This window comes from Meriones unguiculatus, chromosome 14, assembly GCF_030254825.1.
Source record: "Meriones unguiculatus strain TT.TT164.6M chromosome 14, Bangor_MerUng_6.1, whole genome shotgun sequence".
Classification (NCBI taxonomy): domain Eukaryota; kingdom Metazoa; phylum Chordata; class Mammalia; order Rodentia; family Muridae; genus Meriones; species Meriones unguiculatus.
Window position 1 is genome coordinate 63,924,878 of NC_083361.1, and position 12,527 is coordinate 63,937,404.

Genomic DNA, 12,527 nt, shown 5'->3' on the forward strand with positions numbered 1-12,527 from the left:
ACCCAGGGCTGGCACCAACCATTGTGAAGAGCCTTTGTTTCTCGAACTGGAGAGGGGTATTACTAATGACTACAGTCTGCTCTGGCTTTGCTTAGTGTTACAGGGCGTTCCTCTGCTGTGAAAGCTTTCAGTGACATTGAACACCCGGTTGCCCTGAGTTTATAAGGAAAAAGGCTTTGCATTGTTGCCTGTGGGGAAGTTGTTTCAGGTCATCAATCCTTGCTTGCGTTAGGAAATGATTTTGCAAAATGATAACAATGTGTCCAAAGCAGAGGGACAAATGCAGTTGTGTACACAAGTTGTATAAACAAGGTGGATCTCTGCCCTTCTCTTCCGCCTCATAGAAAGACAAAACTTTGGCGCAGTGCTTAAATTTACTTAATATTATCAACTTCCTTGGTTTTACTTTCCCTGTACTATAGTGGGTTTAAATCATTTTGGGAAATTGATTAAAAAAAAAAAACCTCATACCTTAAATTCCATTCATTCTTGTTATGCTATGTTGCTATAATCATGCTATCACCATATACTTTTTAAAAAAGGATTCAATTTATTATGTATACAGTGTTGCCTGCACGCCAGAAGAGGGCACCAGCTCTCATTACAGATGGTTGTGAGCCACCATGTGGTTGCTGGAAATTGAGCTCAGGACTTTTGGAAGAGCATCCATTGCTCTTAACCTCTGAGCCATCTCTCCGACCCCACCATATACTTTTTAAAAAGATAGTGTTTGTAAATTATGTGTATATGTGTCTGTGTGCTTGTTGTACGTTCCTATGAATGCAGGTACCTGCAGAGGCCAGACATATAAGATTACCCCTGGAGCTGGAGTTAGGGATAGCTGTGAGCTGCCTGACATGAGTGCTGGGAATGGAACTCAGGTCGTCATGCAAGAGCACTAATGTTTTTCACTACTGAGCCATCTCTAGCTCCTCTCAGTATATTTTTTGTGAAACATTTAAAGATATGTTGTAGTCCTTACGCTCTTTTATCTTTAAGTATTTCATAGTGTAATTTGCCAAGAATAAGAAACAAGAATATTGTCGTACAGTCACAGCATAATTAGAAAAACCCAGGACTTTGAGCACTGGTATAGATTAAACGTGTAAATCCTTACTCAAGTTATGCCTGCTGACATAATAATATATAATAATTACAAAGGATCATATAGTCCAGGATCACATATTGTGTATAGCAGGAAGTCTTTTAAAACTACTTTTATTAGTTCTTTGAGCATTTCATACAACACATTTTGATCATATTTACTCTCTTCCCCAACTCCTCCCAGATTCACTCCCACCCAACTTCCTTTTCTATTATTATTATTATTATTATTATTGTTATTATTATTATTATTTTCTTCATGGGAAGTGGTGGCACAAGCCTGTAATCCTAGCAGAGGCAGGTAGACCTTTGAGTTCAAGGCCAATCTGGTCTACAGAGTGAGTTCCAGAACAGCTAGGCTACACAGAGAAACCCTGTCCCTATATAAATAAATAAACAACAAATAAACAATTTTCCCTCATACAATGTATTTGGCAGTGTTTTTCCATTCCTCCCAGATCCTACCCACCCACCTCCTTGCCCGCTCAACTTTATGTTCTTTCTTTCAACCACCACCAAAACCAAGAAAACAAAAAAAATCCCAGAAATGAAAACCTCCATAAAATTGAAAATAAAAACAAACAAGCAAAAAAATTCAATAAGACAAAAAAAATGCCAAAACAAAACAAAAGTCCACAAAAGTACCATTGAGTTCATTGTCTGTTAATCAACCACTCCTAGGCCTGGAGGCTACCCAGAAGTGTGGTTGATAGATCCAATGAGACTGCATTGGAAGAACCTGATTTTTCTCCTTGCCAGTGGATATCAATAACAGACAGCTTCTTGATTACGGGTGGGACCCCATATACTTTTGTATACTTTTCCCTTTCAGTAGTGACATCTTTTTTGCTTGTTTGTTTCTTTTTCAATATATGGCTGTTTGTCTTCACATACGTATGTGCACTATATGCATGCAGTACCCACAGAGGCCAGAAGGGGGAGTACGATCACCTGGAACTGGTGTTACAAGCAGTTATGAGCCACCGTGGGAGTGCTGGGAATTTAACTCCTGACCTCTGGAAGATCAGCCAGTGTGCTTAACCCCTGAGCCATCTCTCCATCTCAGTACTGACATCTTTTCCAGCTTGAACTTGCGCAGTCCTTATGTGTGCTGCCACAGTCTCCATGAACTCATACGTGCATCAGTCCTGCTGTGACTGAAGATGCTGTTTCTTTGGAGTCATCATCACTTCTATCTCTTAGACTCTTTCTGCCTCCTTTTCCACATAGGTCTTTGAACCTTGAGGGGAGAGGTTTGAAGAAGACATCCCATTGAATACTGAGTGTTACTCTCTGATCTCTGTGTTAATTCCCATCTACTGCAAAAAAGAAGCTGTGGGTTGTACAAAGCACTGATCTATGGGTACAGCAGTCTGTTATTAGGAGTCATTTATTGCTGTATTCCTTTAGCAGAATAATGGTAGTTGGGTTTTTAGATGTATTTCTTTTCTTAAAAAATTTGCATAGACTGGGGAGATGAGGGATGAACAAAAAAAAAAAAAAGAAAGAAATTGTGTGAAAATTCAATAATGAATCCTGTTAACCTCTCATGCCAAATTAAAAAAAAAAAACAAAAAACAAACAAACAAAAAAAAACCTACCACAACAAGGCTAGGAGGCTGCTTTGATGGATAAGGTATGCCATCTGAGTGTGAGGGCTGGGATTTAGATCCCCAGAACCCATATAAAAATTGGTTTGGTTATGCCAGCCTGCTTGTAATCCTAGCATTTAGAGCCAGGAACAGAGGCTTCCTGCTGCATGATGGCTAGCTAGACTAGCCAAATGGATGAGCTCTGGGTATACTGAGAGATAGTGGTCTCTATATGAACCTCCACGTACAAACACATTTACCTAGGCATGTATGCCCATATAGAATTTAGAATATTTGGAGAGAAGAGATTTGATTGATTAAACATACCAAATATAAAAGTGTGGAACCTGAAATGCTCTCACATTAAAAGCTTTTTGTCTTGTTTTTTTGTTTGTTTGTTTGTTTGTTTGTTTGGTTTGAGGTTTTTGTTTGTTTGTTTTTGAGACAAGGTTTCTCTATGAAGCCTTGGCTGCCCTAGAACTTGCTCTGTAGAACAGGCTGTCCTCAAACTCACAGACATCTGCTTCTGCCTCCCAAATGCTGGGAGTAAAAAAGGTGTGTGCTACCACTACCCTCCAGAAACTTTTTTTTTTTTTTCAATGCAGTTTATTCAGGAACCTTGAACAATCATCTGACCCTGGGGAAAGCCAGCCCACAGCTTAAATAGCCTCTGGGTAGCCAACCCAGCCGTGCCACGTGGGCAATGCAGATAGGTCCACATACATGGAAGCAAGCCAGATCCTCAGCCTTAGCCAAATGTGGAATTGTTCGTGACAGAGAGCACTCACCATCGGGAAGGTGGAAGGCAGAAACCAGCTCCATCTTTAAGGCACAGCATTCCGCAGCTCTCTACAGTTCCCCCTTTTTGTTTTAGACACATCAGGCAAGAGTAGAGGTCTGATCTCTGATATTAGAAATAAATTGGGACTTTGTACCGATGTTCATTTAGGTGTCATCCACCCAAAGAGCATCAGACCCGTCTGATACCTTTTTCTCAGAGGCGGGACCCGGGGTATCAACCTGCATGCAATCAGACATGCTCTTCTTTGGGTCCAAAGCGGCTGACCCTGAGTGCAGTGCTTAGCCTCGCATCCTGAACTTTTTGAGTGGCATATTACTTACATCAAGGCCACACTTCGTAAGCCTCCTCAAACAACACCACCTACTGGATCCATGTATTCAGTATCTGAGACTGTGGGGAACATCACATTCACACCATCACAGTGACAGACCAAAAGGTTTGTCAGCTGGGCCAAAAGGTTTTTGATTTTGGAGTCTTTCAGATTTCTTGACTAGGTAAGCTCCATATAATGCTGGTGCTGCTGGAAATGACTGTGGCCAATGCATTGCCCCTCCCTCCCTCCCTCCCTCCCTCCCTCCCTCCCTCCCTCCCATTTCATTCTTGCAGTAATCTCATGAGATGAGGAAAATCTTAACAGTTGGCTTGTAGAATTCCCAGATTATTTCAGTAACATACTGCCAAGTTAAAACAGATAAAAGCACTGTATCTTAATTGGGCCTGCTGTGAAAATTCTTCACTTTCCTGTCTTTTGTTGACCAGTTGGAAGCAATTTGTTGCTTCTGAAGGGATAAGGGGAAGCTCTCATGATGGTTATTTTTAGTTATCTTGATAGAGTTCAGAATCACTTGTGAGGTGAGCCTCTAGTCTTACCTGTGGGGATTATTTTGATTACATTAATTATGGTGGGAAGACCAGCCCACTTTGGGCAGCACCATTCCCTGCCTTAAGAGGGGAAAGTGAGCTGAGCAGTGGCATATAGACATTCATTTGCTGTCTGTTTGAACCTGCTGCTTTAAGCTCCTGCCTGTGTGACTTCTCTGCCATGATGGGATGTGAGCTAAATAAACCCTTCCTCTCTTAGGCTGCTTTTATCAGAACATTTTATCACAGCAACAGAAAATGAGATCAAGACAGCCCTGATTTGTAGCATTTGTCAATTCTAGTACCATAATTTCTCCCCTAAGGATTGATTTCAAGCTATCCAACCCCTTTACTGAGGGCAGAATTGGCAAGCAATAAATCCTAGATAAAATATGTTATCAGCACACTATTATATAGATTCTATTAATATAAATCTCAAGACAGTATACTAAGATACAGACTTATTAATACAGGGCTTTGGGGTATTATATTTGCTTTAAATCTATTTTAGTTATTTGTAAGTTTAATTTCTAATGCTGGCTGTGCTTAGCAGTTGCCTTGTAGAATTCTCAGAAATTTAATAGCTGGTTCTCATTAGTTCATACAAGTTGGCCCAAGATCTTACTGATGACCAGCCCTACCTTATAATATTGTGTAGCCAACATTATCTAAGACATCAGTGATTTTCCTTTCTTCTTTCTTCTGAAAATTCTACTTTATTTTCCTGTGTCTCTATTTACCCTGTTTCCCACATTCTGTTTCTTCCATCCACTTCTATGGTGTAATTAATTAACTTCTTATTCCTGAAAATAACTAGCTCTTTTCCATTCTATTACCTTCTTCTCCCATTTTAGTCCTGTGTATTGAAGGAATACAGTACACCTGTGTATCCCAGTGACTAGTATCTTCTGGCAAGATCTTGTAGAGAAGAAATCTTTGGTCTGTGAAAAGAACACATATTCTTAGAGTTCTGATGAGAAGTCAGGATTAAAATAATTTTTATATCAATTATAAGGTAATCTTTGCAGTGCTACTCATACAGTAGATGCTCTGTATAATTAAGTTTAGGATGTGGGCAACTGACACTTCTCACCATTTAGAATTCTCCTTTATTTATGTAATCCTTTTATTAAAAACCCATTTTAATGGACAATTAAGCAGTTCCTCTGGTTAACATTTTTTTTAATCACTATACATTTTTATTTGGGGTATCACCTATGCTTATAAGATAATGCTTTTTCATTAGTTATTTGCCAGTAATGTCCCTAAAAATGAAGAAGTTCAGGGATATACTTCTCATTAGTGAAGAAGGGGAAATTTTTGTCTTTTTAAGGACAGCACTTTGTTTCTTAGGCTTATGTTGCTGGAGACCGATGACATAGATGCAATCCTTTTCTGTCATTGGGTCAGCCTGAAATATTAGTTGAGAGTATGTTGAATATTATTTTTCCTATTAAGCTCATCTTGTAGTTAGTAGTGTGACAGGCTTATTAATTGTGCAGCCAGACTTTTTAATCAGTGTCTTTTGTGGGTTGGGTCTAGTTTTGAACAACAGAGTAATCAATCAGGGCTTCTCTCACAGAGAGTAGATATCAAGTAACCAATCACCTAAATAAAATTTATTTTTGTGGAAATTAGCAACTCTCCTCCTCTTTCAACCCTTCTTGTTTAATCTTTCAAAGTCATCTCAATAGGGACCTTGTGAGCCACCATAAAATAGGAGTCATTTACATCTGTGAAATGTGGAGCTTGTTAGCTCTCTGACTATTAGAGGGAACCAGCTACTTTTAGTTCCAAGTGCCTTTGGAATTTAGCTTTTGAGTTGTATTGAATTGAATAAAGCTTTTTTCCCTTCTCTTGGGTATAAGGTTATGTGGCTTAGCTTAAAAAAAAAATAACGGTATGAAAGCCATTCAGAACTTTGTTATTTTGTCTTGGGAATCAGAAAAGATGTTGGTATTAAAAGCTTTTTAAAAGGATTTCAGTTGCTTATGTCAACCATCTCTTGCCCCCATTGAAAGGAAGGCCCAAATACAGTACCTCAGCAACAACACCCCTCAGGTAGAGAGAAATCCTTGGTTCTGAAAAGGATTCATTCGTAGAATTCCAGTTTAGAAATCTAAGTGAACAAACTTCCATTAGAAATTCAAGTAGAGTTTCTCTCTTGTAAAGGTGTAGGTGGTAAATAAAACTGACTGTAGTATGTACATGTAAGAATGAATGGGCGCAGCTGGGCTTCAGTGTAGCTTTACTTGTGACACAGAAATTAACAAAACCTGCAAGAGTCAGGGTTTGGCCCATGGGTCTTGGTTTCCAACACATGAAGAAAAGGATGAAACTTCTGTGTTTTTATTTGTAGAGTATGAGGGCTTCAGTACGTAGAGAGACTGGACTGTTCTCATTGAGCCTCAGACAGTTAAACTGGTTGCATCATGCTAAAGAATAGCGTTTCACAGGCTTAAGCTTTTTAAAATCATTTTCGAGAGAAGGATGTGTGCAGCAGACCAAAATAGGGTTTGGAGTAGTGACCAAAGCTATGATAATTCTTTTCCTGGCTGTGATATCCCTTGTTTGGGTGTTTGGGTGCTTTAGAGTGCTCCAGTTATAGCCAAATAAGTTATGCTTATTTGGAGGTTCATTCTGACTTACGTGTTGCATTTGGTGGATTTGAACAGTGGGAATAAAATAAAGTGATATTTATGCTCTGGGAAATACTTTGAACTCAGTCTACAAAATCATTATGCTGTTAACATTTATTAAAATTATTCTTAGGTTTGATGGTATAATTTTGGGTGACCAATGTATAGCAAAATGCTGCCTTCTGCTTCACTGACTCTAGGTTTAATAATGTGGCCACAGGGTGGCATGGTTCCCTTATATACCTTATTGTTGATAAAATGGAAAAGAGGAAGATAAGTGGTAGCGTTCCCCAATTTTTATGTTAAAATGACCAGGCTTTTACTAAATTATTGTTTCTGTACTGCATTATTAAGATTTGCAAAATAGTAAATAAATCTCTGTTCCCTAGACTTTGATGTGTTAAAAGTTTTTTTCCTGTTGTCATTAGCTTGTAGTTATAACAAGTGATTATAATTGGGAAGAGTGGTAATTCATAGAGTATTAAACTGTGAGCTTCAGCTTATTCTTTTAAAGTCAGCTTATGAAAACTGATAGAAGAGTGTTTGAAACTAGTAGGCAAAGATGCTTTCCATCATAAGTAATTGCAGAGGTGTTTGGCATGATCCTTACCTGATTATAAAGGCTTAATGGAAGGAGGAGAACAGGCATGTCAATTCATGGGTGGAATTTGAATGCGGTTACTGTTTCAAGGCAGATCTACTATTTGCCCTCATCTTTGTTGGGAAATGGATTGACTTGGTAGTAGTTCTTAAGATGTAGAAGTTAGCAGGCTCCCAACAGAAACCCTACTAATGCAGACTTGGGGACTCTCTTCTAGGGCGATTGTGTTGTTACAGTACTGCTTGCTGAAGAGGACAAAGTTGAAGATGATGCTATTTTTTACTTGATATTTTCTGGTTCTACCCTCTATCACTGCACAAGTACCCGAAAAGTCAGCTCTGATACATTGGAGACAATTGCTCCTGGTAAGTATCTGAATAGAATCTTCTCTAGCCTTTAGTTATTTATTATTTTGTCTTTTTATTTTGAGCAGGGTTTAGCTGTGAATAGCCAAGGCTGGCTGTAAACTCTCCTGCCTCAGTCTCCTGAAGGCTGGGATTGCAGGCCTATACTAATATGCTGTGCTTCTTTACTTTTAGTGGATCCCTTCCCTGCGCGCGCGTGCTCACACACACACACACACACACACACACACATACACACACACACACACACACACGATTAATAAAGAGTAATAGAAAGCAGGGTGCTAACCTAACAACTGTTGTTAGAGCTTTAAGTATATTGATAATGCTTTTTTGGTTTGTCTGAATCTAACTAGAAATAAATGAAACAAAGTGATGTTATAAATTGAGGGATATCGGGATCAGGAAAACAAACAAACAAGAAAACTAAATAATTAGATGCTGAGAGTTGAAAGCATGATGAGAAAATTGAAAGATATATGGAAAGTATACATTTTCATGTGCTTATCATGATGATACTAAAAGTTTTATTCTGAATTTTATGGTGACAAAACCTAAAACATGATTAGTAATACATTTCTCATGTCTGGGATGCAAAAACATACAGTGTTTTTTGTTAATCCTGAGATTTGTAAGAGAAAAACCAATTCTGCCATTTTGAGCCAAATTTGAAGCAAGCTTTATTAAATATTAAATACTGACCAGGTAGATGGACTCTGGCCAGGTCCATTCCCTAAAATTCTTAGCTGAGTGGCCCCAGACACATGTTATAAGGCTTTTTATGGATAAAATCATTTGTTCAGCCACCATATTTTTCCATGTAGCTTTGTTATTTTCTAAGAACTTCCAGCATCCAGGAAGGATGCTTGGGCAGGAGGGGCTTACAGTTTAATTTTGGATCAAAAAATTTTTTTCATAAAGTCAACACCTCAGAATTGCAAGCCATAGAACACTATGGAATCAAGGTTACTTAACCTCTGCATTTGTAAATGTAAACAAAAATTTAGAAATCAATTTTAAGTCATCAGGGCATTGCTATTGGATGATAAAGTAACACCTATCTCTTGGCCTAGCCAACATCTGAAATACATTGATTTGTGTTTGGGGCTGAGTATTTTCTTAGTCTTACTTTACAGTTAACAGTTGGACGAGTTTTCACCAAAATTCAGAAAATAGCTTCATTATTTCTCATCAGAGAATAAAATGGATGTGGTTCACATGCCAGCATGTTTTAGTGGTCCTCTCTGTTGGTAGAGGTGCTGTTTAAATTATTACTTTATAAAGCACTGTTAGTATTGGGTCTTACTGTGCCAGATAAATCTCCCTGTTTCTTTTCTTTTTTTTTTTTTTTTGTGCAGTTTCCTATAAATTGACTTAATGTCTGCTACCCATGAAATTATGAAAATTATGCCTTGCAGAGAACCTAGATTAAAGTAGGTTGTTTTATTTTTTTCCTACTTTTGAGATTTATTAAGATTCCAGACAGTTTTAGAAATGTATTTCCCAAATATAAAAAGGTGGCTAGGGGAGATAGTGAGTTCTTTCCTAAGGAATATTAGGTATTCTCTTTTGTAACTCAAGCCTCCAGCTATCGTGTTTCCTGTTAATACAGATCATAAGAGGAAAACTGATCTGGAACTTGAGGTCTGTTCTCTAGCAGGTGCCATTCAGTATTCCATTGCTTAACTCATTGGGTATCAGTGAAGGGAGAAAGGAATCTCTAGGAATCAGTCCCTGGCTAGACTCCTACCAGGAAGTAGGGTGAATTTTATGGGTTCATTTCTTTCTTAATTAGAAAGATTTTATGATTAAAATTTGTGTGCACTCTCTCCCTGTATATGTGTGCGTGTATGTGTATTTTCCATGAACACTTCAGCCACACCCTCTGTGAGTTTCCATTGATTCTGAATGCTGTTGCCCTAGTGATCTACCTCAACCAGAATTGGCATTGTACTCTATAATTTTTGTCATTCTTGGCCCATTCTTTCACCTGTAGCCCAGAATACTTGATTTTTCTTCCCTTTTCTATTTATCGGCTTTCACTCACCTAAATCTTCTGTTCTCTATCATGCTTACTGATTCAGCTGTCCTCGCCTCAATAGCCTCATTATTCCTCCACCTAAATTCATTAAGCTTTCTGATAAGAAGTGCCCAATTATGGTAGAATTTGGAGAGACTCTGTGAGACCCTGAGAGGCTAAGAAGGATCATGGCATCACTTTAGCACATGAATCTTTGTTGTACTCTGGATGGCCTGTGAGAAACTGGTGGAGTCTCCTAACTGGATTCTCCTTGGTCATCATGCTTCAGACTTTTGGTTTACTTGCCTTTCAGCTACTGTCATCTGGATTAGTTCAACACTTTGTAATGGAAGAGTAGAGATGGACAGTCAAGTGAGGTGGACGTGGAACCCACACAACTTTAAATGTCTTGATCATATCATGGAATTAACTTTGTAACCCAGGGTCAGACTGCCTTCAGTCTGTTCTTGTGGTCCTCTTAGACGTGTGCTTTCCCTTCGGTTAGGTACTTCCTTAGTATGCTTTTTTCACTGTAACGCCTCTGCAACCTGTATTTCCTGACCGTGCTTTACACTCAGCTTTTCTCTCACCTTCTCATGTATGCTTTGTCCACTTTTATTTTATTTCGACTTCTGCTAAAGTGGTAGTGTTTTTGGGGCATATGCTAAGTCAGCTTTGATGGACATACAGTGTTGTTAGCAGACATTCATGCGTTACCCTCTCTTCACCCTTCCCTCTTTGGGGAAATGCAAAAGGAGTTTCTGACTTCTCGAGTTGAATTCTTAGCCTGTCACCATAGTCTCTGTTCTCTTTCTGGAGGTGGCTTTGATGGTTTCAGTGCATCAGTGGTAATGACAACCACCGATTTCCTTTCTGCTGAGAGCCATTGTCAGGCTAATCAGGATTCCTGATGGAAACGTCTGTACAGTCTGTACAGGGCTTTGGCACTGCAGTTACTGGATAGATAGTCACTGTCCTTTTTTTTTTTCTTTTTTCTTTTGTTTTTGTGGTAGCAGGTGTTCCCTGATAGGCATGTCTCTCTGCCCTTTCTGCTTATTCGAGAACGAGCCCTGCCATTTCCAGTCATCCGAGCTCTAAGAAGAAAAAGCTTTGTGCCTTGTTCTTCCTTTTAATGTCGTGCTTTTTTCAGATAGCTGGCTTTGGTTTTTCTTTGAGTTCTCTGTATGATTCATTGTCTGTGTTTTGTTACATTTTCGTTCTTACTAAAACCAGATGATTGACTGACCTTCAGAAAACAGCTACATTTTGATGTTAGTCTGTCACCTTTAATCAAATACTTTCTGCAAATAGGTTGGAAAAATAAGACACTTCTAAGTTATAAAGAGAAATTCACAATAATGAGTCACTGTGACTCTTATTTTCTTATGTGTGTGTTTCTGATAAGAATCTTGCAATAAAAAGAGATTATAAAGCAGGAGGACCAAGAGTCCAAGACAATCCTCAGCCACATAACAAGTTTTAGAATGATCTGGGCTAAATGAGACCCTGTATCAAAAATAAAAAGGACATTATAAAGATGTTGTAAAGGCTTTTAAAGCAATTTCGTATTACCTTTCCCCCTTTCATTGAAGTCTGGAGATACAATACAGTTCAGCTTGAGGCAGAGGTAAGGAAAAGATAGTGACCTATTTTTTATGTTTTTGGATATTTGACTGCCTTATTAAGAACATAATATATAGTAACATTTAGTAAAAATTTTTGAAATTCATTTTTGCAGTAATTAACCTTAGAGCCTGGCTTCAATTTGTTATGAAATGTTACATTCAAAATAACTTTGAGGGCTAGAGAGATGTCAGTGGGTAAAAATGCTTGCTATGTAGTTCTGACAGTCTTGAGTTTGATTCCTAGAATCAGTCCTATGATAGAAGAAGAGACTTGACTTCCAAATGTAGTCTTCTGACTTCGATGTGCATCCTTCCACACTTCTCCAGTAACAATAACTAAAACATCATATTGCACTCTTGTCCTGTAATAATAATAAATAAATTGAAAATTTAGGGACCCTTAAGATGGCTGGTTTAAGAATATAATTTCAGTTTTATCTCAAAGCTATTCTTAGGATGCACAATACAGTTTTAGGGGTTCATTTTTAGTAGTCAGTTTAGACAACACAAATGATGATTTTATCATTTACAAATGGAATGGGGATTTGGAATGTTCTGTACATTGTGTTGTGAAAGGCTTTGGTATGGGCTATTTATAAAATAAAATCTTTCAGTTTATTTGTTAATATACTCCTAGTGTCCATGACAAAGGTGGTAAGATTATAAATCTTCATTGATGTCAAATAGACTCAATACTTAAGAATTTTCCTTTTGTTTCATACTTATCAAGGATAGTTGACTGTGTAAGATAGTTTCATTGTGAAAAGAAAACAAAATCTATTGTATGTACAAGTCCCTTTTGGCTAGTGAAAACTTGGAGCTTCACTCTTACAAAGTAGTCCTGTGCTTATAGCATCATGTATTTTTTTATTCCTTCTGAGCAAAGATACTTTTTAGCAGTAGGGGCTGATTATCAAA

The 12,527-nt window shown here is 38.1% G+C and overlaps 1 protein-coding gene across 7 annotated transcripts in view; it reads left to right on the forward strand.

Moving 5' to 3' along the window:
* Window positions 1–12,527, forward strand: part of Akap13 (A-kinase anchoring protein 13) — a 277,674-nt gene that overhangs the window by 80,865 nt on the left and 184,282 nt on the right. For all 7 annotated transcript variants that reach the window (XM_060367369.1, XM_060367370.1, XM_060367371.1 and 4 more), the window contains exon 3: window positions 7,817–7,964. In XM_060367369.1, coding sequence (XP_060223352.1) covers window positions 7,817–7,964 — 148 coding nt within the window. The remainder of the gene's footprint in view (window positions 1–7,816; window positions 7,965–12,527) is intronic.